Here is a 26,159-nt window from a genome sequence, read left to right as displayed (position 1 = left end):
TGGAGCTAATCAAATTGGAGCCATCCACAGACAACTGCCATGCATATAATCTAAAATCTGCCCATGAAACACACACACGCATGCACACGCACGCACATGCACGCACGCACACACACACACGCACACACACACCTGCTGTTTCTGGGGCTATGATTGGTATGTGTGTACACAGGACAGAGACTCGGTGGCGCTCATTTCCCGTTGCGAATGCACAGTAATACCACTACTGTTGTGGCTTGTTACATAAACACACCTCATTAGAGAGTGCACAGCTGACTCTGTGTGTGTGTGTGTGTGTGTGTGTGTGTGTGTGTGCGTGTGTGTGTGTGTGTGTGTGTGTGTGTGTGTGTGTGTGTGTGTGTGTGTGTGTGTGTGTGATACTGTTCTATCAGAGCCTCACTGAAGTGCAGGCAGGGATGTCTGCATGGCCTTACTGGAACTGGGATTACAGTGTCTCTCCTCTCAGGAAGACCGTGAAGGGTAAACTCACTATCTCTTCTGGTCGACACATGAAATAAATCCATATGATGTCACACACTTATTTACCAACACATTACCCTTAATAGTATACTGTCAGTGTTACATTGCTGTACAGACGTGTGTGTGTGTGTCTTTGTTACTTAATAGGGAGTTTATAATTAATTTAAAGTAGCAATAGACATGATCCCCTATCATTATGAAGTAAATGTTGATTGAACAATGTAATGGCTATATAACAATGATAACATTGGTGTTTGGATTAGTTCCCTATAAGCCTCGCTTTCACTATGCAAATTTGTCATCAGGTATGATCTACCAGAAAAAAGGAAGGCTTGATTTACAGTACAAAGAAAGTCCGTCAACTATTGCACAACCACAATAGAAAGAGGATAGATCTTTTCTTTTCCACAGCTATCAGTAGCTAGCTCCGATTACCAAAGAATATCAATATAAAATCTTTGCAGTTACTGTCCCCAGTAGCTAAAATGGCAGACAGTGGAGCAACCTAAGTACCTTTGGAAAACTAAATGCAGTTTGTCCTGTGTTGTCTTTTGCCAATTCAACAAGCACATTGTTATTTCCCGTGGTACGCTATTTAAAAGGATAGTTGCTCATTCAGAGTTGGATAAGAAGATTGATTTCACTCATGTCTGTAAATATAAACCTGGAGCCTGCAGCCAATTAGCTTAGCTTAGCATAAAGCATGTCAAGGGGAAAACAGTCTAAAGATAACGGGCGAGCTGTTTCCCCAATTCCTAGTCAAAGCTAAGCTAACCGACGTCGTTAGTACGACGTTCTAACAACGTACTAACATGTTTGTCATCGCCATCTCTGCAAAACTTTACTGCGTAGTTACTATAGTTAGTTATTAGTTTCATGGATGTTGCTTGTTTGCTAACAGAAGGCCACACTTTTTATTTACCATGACATCACTGCTGCAAAGTAACTTACCACTGCTTATGAATCTGCCCATGTAGACACAGCTATCTCCTTTGATCAGTGTGTGTAAATGTCTGTGTGTGCATGTGTGTACAAAAGATCGAGTGACACCTCAACAAGTGAAGCTCATAAATATTAATAGGGGCCTCATGAATATTCAGAGTTCGGGCTATGAATATTTAAACTATGATGGAGCATGTGGCTGGGTGACTAGACAGCCACAGACAAGAAACAGACAAATAGACCTCCTCCTTTGCTTCTTAACCTCAGTGAGACACAGCAGCGTAGCCTTTCTTATAGGCATACATTAATTCTAATTAAGAATACATAATTTTCATGATTTTGTTTTCATGTGAACTATGGCTCAGTATAAGAATAATGGTCTTTGTGATGTTTTGCAACAGACTTTCAGCTTCTCTATTCAAATGAGGTAAACCTGCTGAGTGGAGGCTTCCTAATTCAAAAACACTGTCCAAATCATACGGATAATATACAAATATACATAGAAGTTTGAAAATGTGGTGTTAATGAGGATACTCCACATTTCACTTAGGCTCACTGCCTTCTTTATTTGCACATCCTTTATGTTATCTATATTTTATTAGCTGTATTTAACTCAAACCACAGTGTACAAGTTACACACCTGCTTGCTGTTTGTACTGTGGCATCGCGTTACCAGACTCATATCACAGTACTGGTACTTACTGGGCCTAATGCAGCAACATTCTCAAACACGTTTTTATAAGATCAAATAATTCTCAAGCCATTCTCAAGAATCTAAACCTCATCATGTGCTGAATGATGAATCTCACTTGATCATAACTTGATGAGCTGTGTGGTCGAGTGTTTATTACTGGCATAAGCAACGCCCCCTAAACACTTTGTGTATATGTTGTGCCGTTTAAAAATACTCACCACATGTCCAAGATCTGGAGCGATGGCACAAAAAAGGCTGAAAGAAGAACTTTGCAGTAGTGAAAATAAGATTCTGTGAAATAAATCTAAACAAAGTAAACATGTGATTTTCCAGAGCATGAGTAATGCCATAACTCAACTAACGCATTTAGAAACAAGTCAAGGGTTTTTAAAGTCTTAATGGGATCAATGAACCAATATTGTTTCTGTAGCCATAAATTTAATATTCTAATCATATTAATTACTCTAAAACATATAATATTCAACATTTTATTTTGTGATATTCATGCATGTTTTATGTTCCTCAAATGTTAAACTTGTTTCCTTGTGTTGTAAGATTTGTAGACTGTAAAAAATAATTAACCATTTGTAAATTGGTTTATTGGTGAATCCCAAATATCAATGTGTATTTTCAAAATAAGAACAAATCTTGGATATGAGGAAAATTATAAACCATATATCTCTTCCTGCATGAAGCGCTGTGTGCAATGACGACACGCTAAATATGATCTAATCACATTTTTATTTTGTAAAATATTGCATTATGTATTATTTATAAAAGAAAATGTAAATCCTATGATAAAGCATCATTACTGCTATGATTCAAAAAGACAAAATCATGGTAATTTAGATTTAATGGATTTACTGATAACATCCCTACAGTGAAAGATCCTCTGAAAGGATCTTAAAATAGTGTATAATCTTCCCAGAGCGCACATCTGCATCACAACAGTGTTTACATTAGTAACACAGACATCACAGTTCTTATTGGTAGGATTCAGGCAGATGTGGAGGAAAAGATGTGGAGAAAATGTGCTTTTACATGAATTTAAAACTGCTGAAATTGTTAATTTCACTGTAGGGACAGAAGACTGAGAAACATAGAAGGAAGGATCAAAATGTATAGGGTCCAGGATATTGGCAGAACTCCTTGAGAAGGTTTCTATGCATGTTTTATGAGGATTGATTATGCTTAATTTCTAAATAGAAACAAATAACCTTACATGATGAGGCTCCTGTGGTCTAAACTGTACCCATATTTGGAGATACACAAGGTAAAAAAAAAACAACCACAAATCGTAACAAACCCCTGATGTAACCCCCCCGGGAAAGTGGATGATGAATTTAGATGCAGTGCGTCAGCAGTCAGAATTACAAAACTATGAGCACCGTGAGCAACAATATGGGTTCAAACGTGGGTTGGGCCCAGAGTGCGCACACAGATTGTGCCAGCAGAGCTAAAACAGTTAGAACCTCGAGAGTGGGGGTGAAGGAAGCATCAGTATGAAGAATCCTCCTGACTATTTTTATTTTCTGATCAATGAGAGTGACTCACTGTGGCTCACCTCTCACTGCATGGAAATCATCCAAGATGGGTTTGTGCTCTGTGGACAAGGCAAAAATGTGTGCATATGTGGCCACCTACACACGTATATAGTGTAGAGTGTATAAGAAAGTGTCTGTGAAGGTGAAAGAAGTGCACCTGTTAAGTGATAGACCTCAGCAGTGCGATGGCTGTGTGGGTTTGTGGTCTATAACGGATGTTTGACAGGCTGATGAGCTCTGGCACTCACACACTGCTTCCTCCACACATTCTCCCCTCCTCTGCCTGTCTTCTCATCTCTTTAGGCGGTGGGCGTAAACTCCCTCCTTTTCTTCCTAAACGCCAGCTTTCCATCTCCGCTCTTTTTCCCTCGCGCTCCTCCAGTCCTCCGATGCATGTTGTTTGCGCTGATTGCGAGTTTGACAGGTTTTCAGAGCGAGAAACGCAGAGGGAGAGGAATCAAACAATCTCCTCAATTAGACAGCCCACACAAACGCACGTCTGAACTCTATACCATCTTCATCAGTTGTCGCAGTTTTCATCTTTCAGTCGCAGACACCTTTGTTCCCGAGTTGAAAACACACTGTTCACAACAAAGGCAGAAAAAAAACATTTAGCTTTGAAGAACAGAAAGCCGCACAAGCTTTTAAGGTTTATTTGCATTGAGAGGAGGGAGTCGCTCTGCTTTTTCTGCCTTAATTGACCAGTTTGCCGGAAAATTGGAAAGGCTACGCAGCGGGCACTGATGTGAGGCCATTCAAACTGCAAATGGATCCCTGATTGTCTTATACGGTTTAATATAATCTCATATTTAAAAGGTCTACATTTCAGCAGATTGAATGCAATTAATGAAGAAAGGGAAGATAAGGAAGTTTCAATGAACCAAAAAAAGAAAATATTTCTCATATAAGGAATAAAAGGATTGCACATTTACACAGAAACCAGGAGAACACACAGCGCCTTCGGTCTTCTGCCACTAACCAGACTTTCAGCTGTCATTGAGATTTGATGACTAAATGTCAAAGAAACACACACAATCTGAGCTTCTGCCTCCCACACACACACACGCACGCACGCACACACACACACACACACACACACACACACACACACACACACACACACACACACACACACACACACACACACACACACAGAAAAATAAAGTAAAATACAAGAGCCAGTGAGACAGAATACATTACATGTCATTTATCTGACGCTTTTATCCAAAGCGACTTACAATATTCAACCTGATGAAGCCCATACAGGGCGACCGGACGTTCAACAATGGGATGAGTCAACGCTGTAGTGATACTGTGGTGCACTGCAGCATACCTGGAGGGGCTCAGACTTGTTGATGCAATCAGTGGTGGATATCTCAAGTTTTCTCTTTGCTCCCATCAGCCTCCTCTCCACTTGGCTGTCAACCTCTCTCACAGCCCCCTCTCCCATCTTTCCTCCCACAACTCCTGCCGTCCTCTCCTCGCTTCTGTCCCCTCCTCGCCCATTATGTACGTCCCCGGGAAAAAGAAAACGCTGGTTCTGCAGAAGTCAGTACTTGGAGATGAAGAAAATAAAGAAAGCTGCCTTAATTCTACAAATGATTCGCACCATCTCAATATACTTTTTTATTATCATGCTTTTCTTGCATTTCTGTTTGGTGATTTGATCTTTCTCTTGCTTTTATGCGGCCTTGATCTGTCTCGTGATCTGATTTCATAGTGAAGCACACTGCATGTTAATTCACTGATTTAATTTCGACATGTGTTACTAAAAACCTGGGGTCACGAAGCTCCTTATTCATATTTAGTTCATGTATCAAAACAAGCAGGTTGACGTTTTCAGAGATTTTCATCAGAGAACTATGAACCTCTCCCTCGTCCATCTTCTTGTCCTCTCTTTCCTACACATGCATCCTGCTCCATCCTCAGGAACTCCTCCAAACCTTCATTTCCCTCCTTCCTTCCTACTAATTCTCTTAAATAATTTATTAGATTCATCACTTCCTCTTTTCCTGCATCCTTATTGTCATTCTGTATCGTTGACCTGGAAGACTCTGAGCCTCAGCCGTAGGCATCATGACCATAAGCTGAGTCGCAAGGCTATTTATATTTGTTCCTAATGAGGTGAGATTTCTCTCCGCCATAGCAACGGTCTCTATGGATACCCTGCACTTGGATACCAGATCCCATCCTGTTTTAAATGTCGTATTATGGGCTGTGCCTTCCCTTGTGTATCATAGCCTAATTAATTCAGAATTATCGCCCCTCTCTGTGTGAACGGTAAAAAAAATGCCCTCAAAATTACCACCATGCCGACGGCGTCAGCACAAATTCACACCAGAAACACAAATAAGATGTGCACTGGTCAATTTGCAGCATCAAGTAGATCAATATCAAAACAGTTGTGTACGCAACCTGAAGCACAGCTCAGCTTTTGTTGATTGTCAACTTCTGCAACAAGCAGAATGGACTGCAGACCACTACAGGTGCTCTCATTATTTGATCTAAAACACACACACAGGAGGAGTAACTGTCTTGTGTGCGGTGGGAGAGGCTGATGGTTGTGCTATTGATCAGGTCTGAGCCAAGTGAGGAGTCGGTTGAGGCACAAGACCCAGGCAGCAGAGCTCAGATCATTAGAGGAGCTTTCTGCGTCTGGGTCACACAGGTGTTGAGACCCGCCATCTCATTTCCTGCCACAAAGCGAGACAACCAGTCAATAAAGCGGCAGAGCAACTTCTCGAGAAAGCCACAGTGGTGTGAGAGAGAACACACACACACACACACACACACACACACACACACACACACACACACACACACACGCAGTGTCTGTGACTTTGTATTTACAGTAAGACTTGGAAATGTTCCTTCCTTTCCCCTAATGACAGACACTCTTAGACAGCTGCATGCACATGTACTCACACAGGTACACACACACAAACACACACTCTGACAGGTGCTGCATTGTTATGGCATGTCCAACTCTGGCAGCTTGTTTTTGCTCAGACCTCTCACCCTGTTTGATGACTCAGAGACGGGGAGATGAAAGGAGAGGCAGGGACATGGGGGAGGAGAAGAAGTGCACTCTGACAGCAGGGGATGGAGGGCCTGAGATAATTTGAGCATAAAAGAAGGTTAAGTAAATCATATCATTAATGCTATGTTAAGAGATTGCTTTGACCTCTGTTCGGCTGTCTGCATATGCAAGTGTGCATGTATGTGTCTGGCCTTTGTCCCACTAAAGCAGGTGGCAGCAATGACGTCCGTCTTCTTCCCAGCAGTACACACACACACACACACACACACACACACACACACACACACACACACACACACACACACACACACACACACACACACACACACACACAAACAAACTCGCACACTTTCTCTCTGCCGCTCTGTGCTCTCTGGTGTCAGTCCCACTAGATTCCATCGTGCTTGAAATTCACTCATCATATCGGGTGGCCTCACTGTGCCGCTTGCTGACACAAGTGCGTACATGCGTGCAAAGACACCCACACACCCACACACGCACGCATGAAGGAACACAGCGCGGGCTGGACTGACTTGATTATACAAGCAGAGCAGCTCAACCTGACAGAGGAACAAGCACCAAAAAAAGAAACACAAAAAGAATATAAAAGGCCTATTTGCCCGTGTTGTGTAAGCATGTTTCATCTTCCCACTCTCGCATACCCTCACCCACACAGGTTAGATCCAGTAGCTAGTGCCAGGCCTCGATATCCTGCAACACAAACATCCCTGTGTGAAGGAATATTGCAGTCGAGTTCTTTTTCATAATCTCTTCCCTCTACACCCACACATGCACATAGTGAGGGGGTGAGAGGGAGACGGGGGTAAAAAGGAGAGCTGGTAAAGGAAAATGAAAAGAGAAGAGGTGAGGGGGGGTGGAGAGGAAGAGAGAGAGAGGGAGAGAGAAGTGCTTATGAGAGCCAGGAGGTAGTTGTTATAGTAACTGAATCTCTATACCTGTCAATCAGAGCTATTTCAGGCATCTCGCTTCTATGGAGAAAAAGGCTTCCTCACATCGCGGGGCCAGAGCGCTGCTCCGCTGAGGAGAAATTATCAGCCAACGCACATGCACTGATACTGGCAACTTGTAAGCTGATAGACTGATCAAATTAACACCATGAATGATATTTTAGCACTATGTCATTGATAGGTTTTTTTTTTTAAAGATTCTCACTTTTTTTAACTTCACAGTGCACTTTAAGGAAGACTAAAAGCAGATAGACAGCCAGAGCAGCTGCACGCTGTGCTGCAGCAAAGAAAGACTGAACGATCCTCGTACAGTAAAGTACCACACAATACATTCATTTAAAGTATGTCAGTGCTGCTTCTCTTTTTTTTGTCTGCTGATCAGCTGTCAGATGAAATAAAGCGCCCCCTTATTGACACCACCCGTTATGTTTCTAATTCCTTCATTTCAATTGATTTTAAACTGGATGATATTTAACTATATGTCCATTAACGTACTGAACATGTATTCTTTGAATTAACTTTCATACATGAAAAAACAAAACAACGAAAGAGGACAAACTTAAATCACCTGGGTTGCAAACCACCTCGACTCAATGTTTAGTCAGTTTGGTAGGGATTTATGTTTCATAGCTTCTATTTAGATTACTTGCTGCTTAACTCTAAGCACAAATCCATTGTTTTTATTTAAATAGAACATTTAATATTTACTAGCAGCTTACGTAAACCGTCAAACATTTATCTTTACCCACTGCTTTCAAATACTGTGAAATACCAGAACTGTTTATATACATTATTACTTTTAGCGAGAGCCAATTATCTCAGCCATTTAGCCATACTTTTAGCAAACATTAACAATTACAAACTTTTAGTCAGTAGCTAACATTATTTACTGTAGCTCGCCAATTCAACCATTAACCTCACACAACCATTCCAACCGTTTACTTTTAATTTAGCTGCTTATTTTAACAACGTATTCATTATTTTGTATCTATCTCAAATATTAAGGTTCCCCATTGCTGTAATATAAATATTGCAATACTTTATTCATCATTATAGCTTAATTACCTAACGCTATACATTACTTTTAAATGGCTAACGTTAGCTGAGCGGATTCTTCATCGATTTTAGTTAATTAGTCATTTTAAACATGTACTTTTCTTTTTGAACAGATTATTCGTTATTTTTAGTCAACGTTACTCATTGACACTCATCTCCCAGAGACTAATGCTTCTTCAAACTCAACTTCAACACTCAGCAGTTTGTGTGAGGTATTTAAATCACAATTGATATTCTTTAATAAATTGAGCCAAAGTACTTCACAATCTTCCCACTTACCATCTGGCAGATGTAGAAGTAGCACCTGCGCTAACGTTAATAGTGACTCATTGTATGAGAGAATATGTTTCATTAATAGACTTCTTCTGTGTAATTATCAACATCATAGCCAAAGAAAACCCTCAATTCAGCTCTATGGCGGACAAACACATGGTGAGGAGGAGAGAAAAGAGTGGGGGAGTAAGAACAGTGTGCTGAGTTTGGGAGCCATTAGGCAGAAGGTAATTAATACCTGTCAGCGTAGTGCTCTGTTCGCTGCCTTTTTTCTGTTTCAGACCAATTAAAATATGACACTACTCTTGTGGAGAGCGTCTTGTTAAAATTAAGCGCCTGAGACGCACAGACACCTTTGATAAACACATCCAGCGCTACAATTGGCTTTGGCAGCAACGGCATGCCGGATAGATAGATAAGGAGCAACACTGGTGTGTGTGTGTGTGTGTGTGTGTGTGTGTTGTTGTCACCTTCACTAAGAGATGCGAACTGCAAAATCTGATTAAAAGTGTGTTTTCTTCCCTGTGAGTTTTCTTCTCAAACACACAGGTACACGCTGGAGAATGACGTGATGTTATAAGACGTTTATGAGCCAAGAGATGCTGACCAGCGAAGACACTGCCAGCGATTCGCGGCTTGGTACAGCAAGGACAGACGAATGGTGAGCAAATGCAGGTGAGCTAGGTAAGAGGGGAAATAAATGGAGGGTAGAGCGGCTAAGGATATAAAAAGACAGGTGGTATACAGAAAGAAGAGGCTTAAAGCAAAGGAACATATAATGAAGAGGAAGGGAAACAAAGGATGGGAGAGCGCTGGGGGAGAGGGAAGTGAAATATGGTGGGTTTTCGAGCAGATAGGAACTCGAGAAGACAGATTAGACTGAAAGAATAGAGGGGAAAATAGAGAGAGGTGGAGTGATGGATGCAGGCAGGGGACCAGCAGCTCTCTGCCAACATCTCCATGCATCCTTCCAGACATCCCACTGTGCTGCCATCTGCCACACACACACACACACACACACACGCACACACACACAAATATATGTCTGTAGAGAAATCACCTGCGAGGAAATATATGATTGGATGAGATCACGACCTCACTGAAGCGTGATTTGCATGTCATCTAAATGGATCTGATCCCAACGCTCGGGAGGTCGAAAGGCGTCCGATTCATCAGATGGCACAACTCACTCCCCAATTGGCTGAAAGGAGAGACAATGGCAGGTGAACCTGCGCTCAGCTGCGGCTCCCTCTGTGAGTGGCAGGACTGCCCTCTTCTGGCTGCTTTACAAATCTCCAGTTTGACAAAAAAAACACACACACACACACACACACACACACACACACACACACACACAAATGAAACGTGTAAAAACTGACAAATTCTGGCTGGCTGTTGATGTTTTTAATCACATTAGAGCTAAGGAATAAAAACACAAAGAGCATGAGAGTGCAGCACACAGAGTGTTTCGGTTAACCACTTACAGTCTTATTTATACATATATTTATATAATAGAGGCCATTTCTCCCGTGTGTATAGCGTCTGATTGTAACACAGAAATATACCAACATTCCCTGGGTGAGAGAGAAAATAGCAAAAGAAAAAGCGAGCAGAACGCTCAACAGTCATCATCTACATTAGAAAACCTACAGGCCATTCGTTTTTATAGGTTTATACATCAGCGAGGCATCAGTATTCATTACAAAAATAGGAATATAGTGGATGTCGACTCACTGGGGGTTGATTGGGTGGGTGGTTGGGTAAGGACGTGCCCTCCCATCAGCGGCATGACTAGCAATGACCACCCATCCGCCCACCCAATACATACACCCGAACCAGGAAACGAAGAGCCATCCTAGGATTTTGAGCGCCTCCATGCGCGTTGTACAGCAGACAATGTAAACCAGTTAGGGATTAAAATTAACAGTTAACAAAAACCATTAGAAAATGACTGTGTAAAAAAAAAAAAACTTACAGGCATGAGAGGGGGTTAGTGCATTGATGAAAGTTGAGATAGTTTAGGAAAAGTGCAGTCAGAACCCAGAAAACATGAACGAGGATAGAAAAAAAGGGGGCGTGTCAAAATGAGTGGTGGCAAAGTAATGAAGGCTTCAGAGAGAAGTGCAAAGCAGCTCTTAAGCTCGTCTTTCACGAGGGTTTCTATAGCTGCTGTTATTGAGATGAAACTAAACAGGAGAGGGAAGCTGACAGAGATGAAGTGTTATTGCTGGGGGTATTCTCTATTTGGTGTTAACTGGTGAGATAAGGAATGAGAGGACGGAGAGGGGCGTTATTGCTGAGGGTAGTAGGGCTGCTGCTGAGGAGGTTGCTGAGGGTAACCAGGGTAGGGCTGTCCAGGAGGAGGGGCTGCTGGGTAGCCAGCCTGTCCTGGAGTCTGCTGATAGCCCATGTAGGGCATGTTGGGCATGTTGTACTGTCCGTAAGCATAGGGATTGTAGCCAGGCATCTGGAAGTACCTGCATGGGCATCATGACAGAGAAAACAAACAGTTCAACGTTTTAGTATATAAAACATAAGAAAAAAAGAAACATACACTTTTATTAATCCCTCGAGGAAATTCTTCTCTGCATTTGACCCATCCTTGATGAAGGAGCAGTGGGCTGCCCTGTGAGGCGCCCGGGGACCAACGAGGGGTAAGGTGTCGTGCTCAGAGACACTTCGATGTGTGAACTGTGGGGGGACTGGGGATCGAGCTGGCTACCTTGTGGTAACGGGACGACCACTTATCCCCCTGAGCTACAGCCGCCCCACAAATAAAAAAAAATATGCTTGGTTGCTTTTATATTTATAAGAGGAAGATAAGAAGATCGAAACCACTCTGATGTCTATAAGTACGGGGAACTAGCCTGGCTCCGTCTCCAGGTTAAAACAACCCACCGACCAGCACATGTGAAGCTCACTAATTTAACAGTTTTAAAGGTGCTTGCCTTTTCCTCCTGCTGCCAGTCTTCATGCTAAGCTAACAGGCTGCTGGCTACAGCTACCAAAAAGTACAGACATGAGTTTTTTTAGTGGTCAATTGATTTAGATTGGACAAAGGATTTGCTTGTACTTATAAGAAGGAGCTGCAAAGGAGCAAAACATCCTGTTCACTCTATCCTGACATGAACGTACTTCGGGATGTCAGGTCAGTTTGTACTCAGAAATTGAGACGCTGTGATTGAACTCACCCTGGATAGCCTTGATAGCTGGGGTAAGGCGGTCCCTGGGCCTGGTTTGGTGGGACCATAGGTGGTGGGTTGCTGTTGGGAGGACCAGTTAGTGGTGCATTGATGGGAGGGGTGGCGGCTGCTTGAGTGGTGACGCTCGGTGGAGGAGGCCTGGCTGGGGGCATGGGCTTCGCCTGGGGTTGTTGAGGTTGCTGGGTCCAGCGAGTGGAGAGAAAGAAGACAGATTAATATCAAACCTTCAGCCTCACATATGCTGCGATGGTATTTAAAATTTGGCTTTGTGTGTTTGCTTGGTTGTTGCTGCGGCTTACAAAAACGGTCCTGGGTGCAGGCGTTGGGCCACCAGCAGCAGCAGGGACAGCCGGGCTGCTCTGATAGGCAGGAACGTTGAAGGATGGAGCGCTGGGCTCGCGGGCGATGCTCTGCTGCAGGTCCCTGAAACAACAATTCAAGAGTCACAAACGGTGACCGGGCTGAAACGTTTCCTTTATATTATATATATATATATATATATATATATATATATATATATATATATATATATATATATATATATATATATATATATATATATATATATATAAATAAAAATAAAACAGGTGAGTGACCTAGGTTACCTACTCCCTGGCCTCCCTGATATAACTACCACACACATCAATCAAACACAAAAAAATAGAAAAGTACATACTTAAGTAGTTCATCGCGCTCTGTCTTGCGAGCAAAAACGATGTCGCTGCATTTGTTCTGGAACTTAAGCAGGATTTCTGTCAAGTCGTTGTAGAACTGCGGAGGGGAAACAAAAGAGGACAAACATAAATCACCTGGGTTACAAACCACCTCGACTCAAAAAACAAGTAAAAGTAGAAAAGTTTCCGACTAAATATGCATCACTGCAGTATCGTGCATCGTTGCAGAGACATGTGTGCCGTGTTGTGCTGAGCGGGTACCTTGGTGCCTTCACGCAGGTTGTTGCTGATCTCAACGTAGCTGTCGTGGGCTGAAGCCAGCTTCTTCAGGACCTCGTCCCTCTGGTTGGCTTCCGTGTTGGACTGCTTCAGACTGCTGAACTCCTGGTGGGACGTCTGGAAGGAGGTCACAGATTGAGGAGATTAACTACACTTCTCAGAGCAAAAGGTATATTTATTTTTGCTTTTCACACACACACACACACACACACACACACACACTTTGACATTGCACTTATGCAGTCTGCTAATGCCTTTTGCGTTACATTTACAAAAATAACTTTTTGTTTGCTGTACTTCACAAGAAGGTCAAACGTCATAAAAAGCTGCCTCTTTAAGCGAGTGGACGGTAGAAAATTGATCAAGAAATGGTCCCAATAACTTGTTATACGGCTCAATTGTTTTTTTTCTTCTTCAGAGACTGTGTGTGCGTGTTTGTATTTGCATACCTGCACTTGTCCCAGCAGCTCTTCCTGCGTGCGGAGGGTGGCCTGCACCCGCTGGTTGTAGGCGCCGTATAACTGGTCGAGCTGAGAGAGTGACAGCTGCTCCTCATTGATGGCCCCGTCATGGGCGAGCGCCGTCAGGAAGCTGGTAGACATGTCAAAGGTCACAGCCTTGATCTCTACCTCCAGGGTCTCCCTTTCCTTCTTCATCTCGTCCAGCTGGGCGAGCTGGGAACGCAGCACGTTCACTACCTGGGAGGGGAAGGACTCAGTGAGCGAAGTTGTGGACTGGACATGCACATACATGTTGACTTCTATCGTACATCGATCCCCGACCTCTCGCCCTTATGATGACTGCAATGTACTGTAGTTTTTCACTTTGCCGTGAATACAGTGTAGCTGTGGAGGGACTTCTAGCACTTATTCCTTGCGCTTTCCCAGTTCTGCTTGCTTAGTTATTTAAAGTTCCCCAGTGACACACAATGCAAAGTCAGCAAACACAATGAAAAATGGAGCCAGTGTGGGGAGAAGGGACAGGAACATAAAGCACACAATGTCCACTGAGTGTTTCTGTGTTTACGTAGAACACACAATTCCTTAGGCTGAGGTGATGCATCCCAAGCTCAAAAACAAGCCATAACAATAAAAAGCTTGACATCATCTGTCTCCAAACACACAAATATCAAGACAAGCTGACGGACCTCGTTGCCCTGCAGGGTCTTGGTGGGGTTGGCGGAGGGGATGGCAGCGTTGAGCTCGTTCTCAGGTTTACACAGCAGGGCGATCATGTCACAGTGGGTGGTGTAGCGGTCCCTCACGACCTGGTCCGCTTGCACAGCCTTGTCCAAGATGTTGCGGAAGTTACCTCCCTCTGGTAGAGAGAACGGAGGGAGGGAGGGTTAGAGACAACAAGAAAGAAGGAGAAAGAAAAGAGAGTGTATTGCAATTGTCATTAGTGGATGACAAAGTTCATGAACAAAAACAAGGTGTGTGTGTGTGTGTGTGTGTGTACATCAGTACAGTACATAAGGACTGATTAATTGATGGCAAGTAAGGCTGTGTTGGCTTGTCCTCTCTTATTCAAAAGGCTCTCTTTGATGAGGTTCGATTTTACAGATTTAGAATTAGTTTTTAAAGAAATAGTTCTACATTTTGGGAACTATATTTATTATGTGTGTGTACCTGCGCGAAGGGGCTTGTAGAGGTCTCCAGACGGGGTTCTGTTCCAGCGCTGGTTAAACTTGGTTCTCAGCTCGCTGTCTGTCGTCTCTTCGTCATCCAGCATCTTCAGAGACTGAAGATGAGCACAAACAAACAAAGAGCCTTAACAACCACACACACACACACACACACACACACACACACTCCTCAGATGATTAAACCGTTATTATTCAGTTTGTTGTTTTTTGTGTAAATATTATTGAGGAGTATTTTAAAATCTTTTCAACCATTTCAATGCAACTATGAAGACCATAATTTCATGTCCGCACCAACTGACAATGCATTACAAATTTATCAAAATTGTTGATCATTTCCTGTGTTTGTTCAATTGTCTTTCCAAATCTCTTTTTGTCCAGCAGAATTATACTTTATGGTAATGGCTCTTTGTCAACTCAACAGACTATTTTTTGGGGGAAATTAGGACATTATGGGTTTGGACTTCACAACTCTGCCAACGAACTTGGAAGCAGTTTGTGTGTTTTATGTTTTTATTCCCGTCTGTTTATTTGTTTGTCAGCAAGATGTCTTAAAAAATAATAAATTGGTTGGCTGAAGCTGTAGGACAGACAGTCCTTGGCCCAGAGATCAGTGGATTATATTTCAGTGATGATACCGATCTGGGATTTGCGCCATTGGAGACAATTATGAGTTTTTAGCATTCATGTGTTCTTCTGGTGGTAGTGGAAGTAAAGCCACTAAACAGCATTACTTTCATGTGCGTCTTTGTCAGGAAAGAAAAGCCACATGACAAACAAGCTGTTACAAAGGCTCTAAAAGTGCCTGCTTTACTTATTTAATAAATTGGTGGTTACGGTTAGATCACTGGTTATGTGATCAGTTGCATATCTATAATTCAGAGCGTTTATGCGTGTCTGACCTCATCCAGGATCTCTCTGTTGCGGGTCAGAAGCTCAGGCAGGTCTCTGATCAGCTGCTCGATGCTCTGCAGTCCTCCCAGCTGCACGATGGCTCGGGCCTTCTCAGCAATGGATTGTGGGATAGAATCTCCTGACAGGTCCTCCAGAGCAGCTGGCAGGTTTAGGGATGCCAACACCCTGATGGACAGTTACAAAGAATCTGTGAGTTATTATGGTCTTGTGCACCTTACAAAAAAACTCAAGCTGGTTAAATAGAGTGATACAAGTGCTGCTATTATATGAACTATGGTACAAAGAAAAGTACTTCTATTGACATTTTAAAAAAGGTACCGATTACAACATTAGGTTATATCATCATGTTCACAGGAAGACCATTCCCCCTGCATTGTGACTGACATGCACAGTGACATGCAGCCACATAGACACAGGACAGCGTACCCGTTGCAGAGATTGGTAGCCTCCCTCATCGTTCCCACCAGTCTGTTAACAGTCTCAGCCTTCCTCTGGGTGTAGATGCTCATGGACTGCTGCACCACCATGGGGACCATCTTCTCAAACAAGTCTGAAGAGATAAGAACAACTGAAACGGCTGATTTAAAGAAAAAAAAAAAAAGCCAGACGGGGAGGGTGTTGTGGTCAAGACCCCATCTGGAAATCATCTGGTCCCTATACAGTGGTCCCTCGTTTATCGCGGGGGATACGTTCCAAAAACAACCCGCGATAGACGAAATCCGCGAAGTCGAGAGCTTTATTTTTTACCATTATTATACATGTTTTAAGGCCGTAAAACCCCTAACCACACACTTTTATACACTTTTCTCAGACAGGCATTAGCATTTTCTCACATTTCTCTCTTATTTAAACACTCTCAAAGTTTCGCGGATTTAAAAAATAAGCCCGAACATGTTTAACAAATTTCATTTTAATGATCAATCTACGAGGTCCTTTGACCACGCCTCTTTGTCCGGGAGCCGCTCAGCTGACTTTTTATCCGGACGTATTCTGTCCTGTACAGGAGACACTGCACGGAGGAGAGTGATTGACAAGGTGTACAGTACAGTCCCTCAGCTCAATGAGGGCGCAGAACACAATGCATGTTCATACTGTACGCTGTAAAAAAAAAATTTAAAAAAAAAGAATCCGCGAAACAGCAAGTCCGCAATAGCTGAACCGCGATATAGCGAGGGACGACTGTTTGGGATTATAATTTAAAAGTTTCGATGAGATTAAGCAAAAACAAAGAGGGCCGGTGACTTTAATGGAATGCGACGCTGCCGTCTTACTATAATGTCTTTGAATGGGAATTTGCTTCAGAAAATCTCAGCACTGCACTTCATTATGTTGAATTAAAAGAAAAGTTTGTATATAAAAATACTACTCTCATCTGGCTGTTAAAAATACAGCTAGCAACCATTATCTTATCTTAGCACAAAGACTGGAAACGAGGAAACAGCTGGCCTGGCTCTGTCTCAAGATCACAAAATCTTCTGTGCAACACCTTGAAAGCTCACTTAATAAAAAATAATCTTTACATAAACTCAAATTGTTTTTACAACAAAAGAACTGTGTTGAGTTTCTTGTGTATTTTACCTGCAAATTTCTGGCTGAGTGGAGTTGTGATGGTGGTGGCTTTGACGAGCGCTGCCTTGCCAATGTGTTCCAGATCCTTGACCTCAGGCACGCGGTCGTGGTAGATAAAGTCGTTGTCTTTTTTGGCTGCGACGAGGGCTCGGTTGATCTTCTCACTCAGATCCTTGACGCTCACATATTCATCGTAACCAGACGCCACCGTCTTCACCAACTCTGCGGAGCGCTGGAGGGATGAACAGATGGTGAGGATCAAATCTGCTCCATGAATATGTTTTTCTAGTTTTTTAATTTGAAATTTCTAGGCATGTACGTCCAGCTTTTGAAGGTGACAGAAGAATTAGTAATCTATATGAAAGCTGTGCACCTGCAGGCGAGCGATCTCCTCTCCAAAGCGCTTCTTCTGCTTGGACGTGACGCTCTGGTGCAGCTCAGCGTTGGCTTGCATGATGGTGTGCTTGGCCGCCAGCACCGACAGCACTTCCTGAAAATAAAAATACTGACCAGGGAGAGGCAACCACAGAGCAACACGCAGGCACGCAAACAGATTTATATATATACACATATACATACACACACATACACACACAATGGCAATGCAAACCACAAAATGGTAGACGCACACCAGCAAGGTCAAATCACAAATTGCATCACAAAAGCCAATCACAAACAGGCACAAGCAGTCAGAGGTGTGCAAACACAGCACAAGCGCACACACACGCGCACACACACACACACACACACACACACACACACCCATTGCCACCAACACCACGAGGGATGCGGAAAGAAAGGAAGACAACGAGAGAGAAAACAGAACAGGCCATGAGTGTTTAAACTGTCATCAAAAGCTGCTACACCTTCATTAAACGTCCCATAGCTGTGTGTGTGTGTGTGTGTGTGTGTGTGTGTGTGTGTGTGTGTGTGTGTGTACTAAAAGTGTTGTTTCCTAGGTCCAAACTGAGCGAAATCTTCGTTCTTATCAGGTGAAAAACTAAGAGCTCAAGTGTGTCGAGCCGTTGCTTTATAACAGAGATCCGACTGTAGGATGACAACCGTTACACCAACTGTCCATTGATCTATGACTAATTTTACGTGTTATGTTCCTAGTAACTACAAGAGAGTTTAAACAAATGTACTAAATGAGGTTGTATCAATAAAACCTAAGAGAATGTTTACTCTTCGCTAGAAAAACTGTGTTTGCTACAAAACATCTACAGCAGTCAAATTTAAAGCAATAACAACTGTTCTCACTGTAGCATCACAAGCTTTAACACAAGATCAAAATGGAAAATCATTTGTCGTCAAGCAGTTTATCACACGTAACCTTAGTTTGCACAGGACTGGTATTACCTGGTGGCCTCTAATCATTCATAAATCTAGTCAAATAAAACACTTAAATGGTAAGAAATGACCCTCAGTTTCCCAGAAGAAAAAAGATTGTAAGTACTTCAGATAAGAAGTACTTAAGATTAGATAGTAACCGACCAAGAGTGAAAACAGAAAATGGACCAATGAGAACAGAGAGAAAATGCAATTTAGACAGTCCTCAACACTCTTCAAGTCTATTTTTCAGAAATACAGACAAACAAAACAAAAAGCACAATCAGACACACATCAACCAGAATCCAAACTCCGTATGCATCTCCACCACACTGAGCACATGGCTGACGCACAGCTGTGTCCCTCACATACCTTGGGAAGGTTGTCTTTGTACTGGCACTGCTTGCAGGCTTCGCCGTAGAAATCTGCTGCCTGATTGGCCAGCTTTGCAATGACAGCATCTTTCATCTTATCTATGAGGTGAACAAGACATTTTTTAAGACTACATATTAAACAAAATACACACCTGATAATAAATTGTATTCTTGAACACCACAAGCTGATCACAACATCTGGTCCGCTAACTGCCGACTGACATGTGGTCATACATTCAGAACGCTCTGCAGGTGCTACACCGACCTGATTCAAGATGTTTTTACTGTCATACGCACAGATAACAGACAGTTATTATTTACAATGAAAAGCTTATTTTGCTCAGTCCTCCTAACGCAGAATTACAATAAACTTAAGGTAAAGATACAACAGTATTGCACTTTAACATGATAATAGTATTGCTATGATAAATATGATAAGATATGATAATAGTATTGCTCTGATAAAATATGATAATAGTATTGCTATGATAAAATATGATAATATGATACTAGTATTGATATGATCAAATATGATAATAGTATTGCTATGATATGATAAAATATGATAATAGTATTGCTGTGATAAAATATGATAATATGATAATAGTATTGCTATGATAAGATAAAATATGACAATAGTATTGCTATGATAAAATATGATAATATGATACTAGTATTGCTATATGATAATAGTATTGCTATGATAAAATATGATAATAGTATTGCTATGATAAAATATGATATTAGTATTGCTCATTGTATCTTTATACACTATGCATCCCTACAACATTGCAATTTGTCAGAAAGTTCACATGTTGATAGTGTTTCGACACTCTTGAGGTCGTGATGGTTGAAATCGTTGAAATCTGATGAACTTGCGCTAACATTTTATGAAGTGTAAAAACTATTCAACAACAACTCACTACTTCAGCAGAATATATAGGTCTATTTTTTATTGTAAATGGGAGTTTAATTTATGATGTAAACTTTTAAACTGTGCTTAGAAACTCTAATAAGCAACTCTGTGGAGAGAACTGGGAAATACACTTTAAGGCAAACAAGCATGCATTATTAAAGATGCTTTTTATTCAGAGACAGGAAGATTTGTGGTAACAATTTCCATAAACTCGTTTGACACATTTTCAAACAAAAGACCAAGAAGTGGCTCATGTCTGTGATACACTTAAAACTAGAGACTCAAAACTGGATGGTGTTTCTCTTTTTCAGAAATCCTAATGATACACTGAAAAGGCTTGAAAGTCTCTCTAGCAGTTTATGATGCAACAATCTCAAAGTGAGGACCAAGTGTGTGTGTGTTTGGACCCCTGAGGTGTTCGTCCTTTGGTACCTGAGGTGGCTTTGAGGAAGAAGACCTCCTGGGCTTGGGCCAGCATGATGAGCTTCAAGGTGCCCACAGTCTCAGGAGAGATGTCCATGGTGGGCTCCCTGTTGAGCGCTGACAGCACCGTGTCTTTGATGTGACCAAACGCTCCGCTCGCCAGCTGGACAGTGACACAGACAAAGAGACAAATGAGACACTCCTGCCAAGGCTGACAACGATTGTCCGAAAAATACCTCTTATTCACATGAATGTAGAATTAATGATTAATTCAAACTCAAAGGATATTTTGGGAGAACATGGTTACAAAGTATTCTCCTGTGTTACACTCACCCCACCTAAGTGCAAAATGTAATCATTTAATTCTTCTTTTGGGGCCAAAAATATTTGAAATGTAAAAAGAAATGCATTATATGTCTGAAATAAAGAGTTTTTATCTCCATTAAATAGCCATCATTGAAGGAAAGAAGAAGAAAAAAATCAGTGTGCAGCTACATCGAGTGAAACTTTTTTGTCTTGTTGTCTTGTTTAAGTCTCAAGTCTGAGACGCTATTATTAGATATTTATAAGTTTTTTTTCAATTAAATAAAGATTAGATGGTGTGTTGCGTACAACAATTAAAATGCTTGAAAGACCATACCAATCATAAATGCACATTTATATTCAATATGCTTGGAAAAATCAATAAACAATATTGGAAATGTGAAAAGCTGTTTATCAAACTTAACCTTAGCTTGTTGCTTTCAGTGAACATCTGAACAACAACAGAGTACAAGAAGCATAATTCATAAAGTGCTTTTCACCAGGTTTGTCTGCCCACCTGATAAAACTTGGCTGCGGCCTTCAGTCCCTCATCATTGTCCAGGTTCTGCTCCGAGGCGATCTGACTGGCCAAGGCTGCTGCGTTGAACAGCACACACGTCTTCTCGTAGCCCAAACTGGCCAAAGCTGCAATGCACAAAGACAAACAAATGATTTGTGAGAGTGCCTTTTTGCCGTCCCCACCATCTGAATAGAATAAACATGAATAAATGTACTCTTTTTTTTTGTTCTTTATGGTTTTGTTTTTTCTACTGCTGTTAGCGCCGTAACAAACATATGTGTGCATGTCTTTTTGTCTTTTACACACAAACTTCAGAGGAGGATTTTTACTCAAACCCTAAAAAGTCACCTCAACAGGCCTGTTTCTGGATGCAAATAAAAGCAATATATTTGGGAAAGCTTTTGTGTGTGTGTGTGAGAGATAAAGCCAGATAGACACACAAAGCAACAGATAACAGACACAAACAGACAGATAGTAAGAGATATTATGACAGATTCATACCATTGAAGGCAAAGTCCTACAGTGGCTTTAACTTGTTTTAAAATGCAGCATCCGCAGATATTTTCCCATGTACAGATATGCGATTGCGGTTACACTTACCGAGCTTGACTGAGCCACCAAACAGCGATCCTTTATCAAAGGCATCCTTCCAAGTGAAGGTTAAGCAGAGCTGTGGAAACAGAGAGACGCTTTGTTTTCAAGTTCTCCTGTTTGGGAGCCGAGTCTAACCCACGTGTCTGATCAGTTACCTGGTTTTCGGAGAAGGGAAACTTGGGCTCGACCGCACACAGTTGGTCGTAGTATCTGGAGAGAGAGAGAGAGAGAGAGAGAGAGAGAGAGAGAGAGAGAGAGAGAGAGAGAGAGAGAGAGAGAAATGTTTTCTTATGCGGTGTCTATACCCACACATACCTGCTCACATTGAACTTGAAGCAAAAAAAATAAAAAGGAGATAAACTGTAAATGAGCAATAAATCACAACTGTGAAACTAGGTTAAAGAAACAACGTTAGTACCTGACATATTAACCACAAATCTGAGGTCTGAAGAAGCGCTGCCATTTTAGAGACAGTTGACAATGAGTCAGGAAAAAATATCAGTACAGGCAAAAACACTGCAGTGTGCACGCAGACACAGACACAGACACAGACACACACACACACACACACACACACACACACACACACACACACACACACACACGCGGCTGGTCAGTACTTCGTTTCATCAGTATGTGTGAGTGGAATGTAAACAGTCTATTATTAGAAATGACAACATGCAGAAGAGCCAGTTAAGGAACCCCACGTTACCAGTAAATTCACACTGCCAAGAAAGGCAGGGAATGCAACCTTTAAATCAAACGACTGGCTTTCGATTTAGAAAAAAAAATGTAGTTTGGTTCTATAGTTACTTTCTCACACTCAAGAAAGCTGAGATGAGGTGTGTCTACCGGTTAACTAAAGAAAAAAAAGAGACAACCTGGACCAAACAATCTTTCTCATGGTGACACAATAGCCGTGTGTCAGCGCAGCTTTAAAAAGGATAGGGCTTGTCGTCGCCCTGGCTACCTGGCACATGGTAAGCAGACAACAGCAATCAGCAAGGGACCGACATGTGAGCTTCAACCATGTGGCCAACTAGCAAAGAGCATGCATCTACTAACCTGCAGCTCTGACTTCACACAAAAATCACTCTTCAAGTTAGTTAGTTAATTAGTTAGATCGGCAGATTAAAACAAAAGGCAAATCTTTCAGATCCTGTGAGAAATATTTCCTTTTCAGGCGATAGATCACATTTGAGATTTTATGACAATCTTTCTTTCAAACACTTTCATATAAACCGTTGACATGAACGGGGGTTGCAGCTATCCAACAATTTGACTTCAAATATAACTTTTTATACATCCACTGAGGTTATAGGTCAATAAATCTGACACCAGTTCTATCTTTCTCAAAGTGTAGGTTCTGTATTCTCATTTTTATGCAAGTGAGGAAAACAAACAACAGCCCCCTGCATACCTGGTGCATACCTGGCTGACGTAATCTGGCCAAACCCTGTGCATTAATAACTAATGAGTCATAGAGAAGAAAGACTGAAATAAGAGAGGGCAAAGTCTGCATCTGTATGTCACCTATGCATGTAGTAGGTTTTATTAGTCACACCAAAATGTTGGTACATGATACAGTGGATGAGGAGCAGGTTAACATAGTCATCTGTGGGATTCTGCATGAGCTCCTTAATTAATAAATTATTATCAGTCTGTTAACTGGTAATTCAATAAGAGCAAGATAAGAGTCAACAACAGCCATGCACAGTAAATGGAGCATGGTACACACAGGAACTTTGTTTAACAAACATAAAACCTTTTTCTGTCACAGCTCCCCCATGCAAAGTAGTTGCCAAGATTTGCTTGCTCTTGACAATATTTCCTATGTATTATAGAGCCGCTATTTAAAAAATAAAGTCCACTGGCAGATTATATACAGGCCTCCTCTGTTGCTCCTTAAAGCGTGCTGTTGCTTCTGAATCTCGTAGACACACCATTGTTATGCTTCATTAAGTTCACTACTGTTTACCGATGTGAAAAGCTGTAATTCTCTTTCCGAGCCACCATGGATGTCTGATCACGTGGCGAGCAGTGGACTGAGGGCCTCGGCTGGACTGAATGTCGGCCTGCATGTGACAGGAGAGCTGCTGTGCTGAGAGTCACTGGGCTCCTCACACTACACATAAACGTGCTATTGAGTTTGAATAGGCCTATGTAGGAATAGGTATGTTGGCTATAGGGATCTGCTGGGTAATTCACAGGTTATTATTAGTACCTGTCAGCTTTGCTACACTAAACTCAGGAGTCAGTTTATGATAAATCTTCTAATTGGTAGGTGAAGATGGTTGATTGATGATTTGGTTAAATGGTGATGACATACAGTTTTATTTGAGCTTTTGTGGTGAGTGACGTGTTACACAACTATATTTAAAGCATTGTAATATGTGGGATGTTAGCGTCTGTTTGCGCTCTGCGTTTCCCCTTTTGGGACAATACAGTTTATGTTGAACGGTGACGCTAATTATCATGTGGTGGAAACTTATAAAGAGTTTCACTTTACTTCAAGTCACTTAAATGAATAAGGCAAAGCTTAACGCATAACTAGCTCGGATAATCTGGTTAATTTTATTTGCTGAAGGTGTCCGACAGAAGCATGCGACGTGTGAAGGAAACCACACGAGTGAGTTTATTATCATGGTGAGAAATGCCCCACGTCTCCTGAGCCTGACTAACTTTAGCTCCCTGGTTAGCAGCTGGAAGCTAACATCAGGGTGCGGCGATGACTGGGCTAACTCAGGTGAGACGGTTGGTCCGACTGTAAATATAACACGGTATCGTATTCACCCATGTGAGAAAATAAGGACTTTCTACCTGAGCAGGATCTCCAGGGAGCTTTCGTGTTTGTCCAGCGGCCTTCCCAGCGCGTTTTTGCGGAGCTTGTTCAACTCCTCCACCGCGCGGATATACTCCCCCTGCTCCTCGCCCGCTGGGTATGAAACTGTTATGAATTTAGAAAGCGGCTTCACCAGATCCACCTCGGTTGACTTTTTTAACGGGACTGAAATAAACGTTGCCATTTCGGCCCGTAAAAAGCGGTATATTGAATCAGAAAAACAGTCGATTAGCGACCAACGAACACAAACAACAGCGAGACGACCCACTTCCTGGATTCTGACAGGCAACGTCCAATTACGTCATGGGGACCGGAGAGGCGCACTGCGCAGTCGCAGGATCTTGTAATCCTGCGACTGAACACTGAGGCCGGATTCACCTGCAAAAGGGCCCAAATGCACACATAATCTGTCAGGGGCCTTATAAACCCCTTTTCCTCATGATCTTTGTGTAGTGTGTACAATATTCATGTTCCACAATATTACATGGGTCCTGTTGTGCTGCTAGGGTATCTGAGTGAACACAACAAATTTAGTACAAAGTGTTCACGATTTTACAGACAAATAATCAAAAATGTTATACATTTATGAATATAGACAGAATATGCAATATAGTCAACAGTTGAAACAGTTACATAATTATTTTTTTTACAGAACCCACCCCAAAAGGTTGTATTATGTCAGTTCATACTGTGCTATAATAGTGCACAATCCTTTATGTTCAAAGAGTGTTACATTTTTTTTTTCTAAACAATTGATCAAATTACTACAAACCATTTGCTACACAGTGAACCCAGGGCTTTGGGGGCCTCTAGTCCCAGGGCAGTTCCCATTTTGTGGGATAAAGCAAACCTGTGTGTGTAAGCACAAAATACATTAAAAGTAGGTATGACTGGTAAACCAGATGGCAAATTAAAAAGGCTATAATGCAGAAACAAGTGGGCAACCTGTAAAACAACACATGGGTTACACTCAATGACACGCCCTTTGAGACAGTCAGGAACTACCAGCTGTTTTCGGTCCACTAGGATGCAGATAAATTGCTACTTTTACTTTGCTAATTAATGCAACAGCAGTATTCCCTCCTCATCCCAGATGTAATTCAGCTACTGAAAAATAGCTGGGGGAAAAGTTAGCATGATTCTGTATCCTAAACATTTGCTTTGGTGGAGACCTTTGGCAGCTGCTTTTAGCCCAACAAACCATATGAGTCATCTAATTATAGTGCAACAAAAGGCCACTGTTTTGTTCTGTCACCTTTGATATCATGCTGTACCACAACAGACATTACTTGTTGTTCTTTGTGCCTTTTTGGGTAATTTGACCTTTCTACATTGCCAATTAATACTTTCCTGGATTATTAAGACAAAAAATAGGTTATTTAGATGCATAACGGCCAGAAAGATGTATAAACAAGAGTAAATCTGGACTATCCTTTAAAATGACAATTTGACCATTTATCAATTTTGTCAGAGGAGGCTACACTTCTTAACCTGTGAAAAAAAGTTAATGTCCAACATGGCTTAAAAAGAGCTCTTGAAGTCTGAGGAAATAATCCAGATGTTGTCAGTATTGTCCAGG

At 41.8% G+C, this 26,159-nt stretch overlaps 1 protein-coding gene across 2 annotated transcripts; it reads right to left on the bottom strand.

Annotated features, from left to right (window-relative positions):
- Nucleotides 1–10,386: 10,386 nt before the first annotated feature.
- pdcd6ip (programmed cell death 6 interacting protein) lies at nucleotides 10,387–24,857 on the bottom strand. Of its 2 annotated transcripts, none has more exons than XM_068575955.1 (18): nucleotides 24,559–24,857; nucleotides 21,894–21,948; nucleotides 21,745–21,814; nucleotides 21,142–21,269; nucleotides 20,331–20,484; nucleotides 18,981–19,081; nucleotides 17,653–17,784; nucleotides 17,289–17,511; nucleotides 16,137–16,260; nucleotides 15,698–15,875; nucleotides 14,782–14,893; nucleotides 14,301–14,470; nucleotides 13,603–13,851; nucleotides 13,136–13,270; nucleotides 12,877–12,971; nucleotides 12,500–12,623; nucleotides 12,189–12,379; nucleotides 10,387–11,474 (listed from the first exon to the last, which is right to left on the bottom strand). In XM_068575955.1, the coding sequence occupies exons 1-18, from the start codon at nucleotides 24,762–24,764 to the stop codon at nucleotides 11,288–11,290; spliced, it is 2,634 nt and encodes an 877-aa protein (XP_068432056.1). In that variant the 5' UTR covers nucleotides 24,765–24,857; the 3' UTR covers nucleotides 10,387–11,287. The 2 variants fall into 2 exon arrangements, with proteins under 2 accessions (XP_068432056.1, XP_068432057.1); XM_068575956.1 differs by having other exon boundaries at nucleotides 17,653–17,769.
- Nucleotides 24,858–26,159: the final 1,302 nt, after the last annotated feature.

Source organism: Clinocottus analis, unplaced genomic scaffold, assembly GCF_023055335.1.
Source record: "Clinocottus analis isolate CAN_PGR_092001 unplaced genomic scaffold, fCliAna1.0.p SCAF_14, whole genome shotgun sequence".
NCBI classification, from domain to species: Eukaryota; Metazoa; Chordata; class Actinopteri; order Perciformes; family Cottidae; genus Clinocottus; species Clinocottus analis.
This window is presented reverse-complemented; position numbering and strand designations above follow the sequence as displayed.

Bases quoted from the DNA above. Each gene is read 5' to 3' on its own strand.
- pdcd6ip (XM_068575955.1), bottom strand. From the start codon at position 24,764: ATGGCAACGTTTATTTCAGTCCCGTTAAAAAAGTCAACCGAGGTGGAT. The intron at 20,485-21,141 runs GTGGGCAGACAA...GTCACTGTCCAG, and splicing joins CCGCAGCCAAGTTTTATCAG to CTGGCGAGCGGAGCGTTTGG. The intron at 12,624-12,876 runs GTATGTACTTTT...TTGTTGTTTCAG, and splicing joins GAGCGCGATGAACTACTTAA to GGACCTGCAGCAGAGCATCG.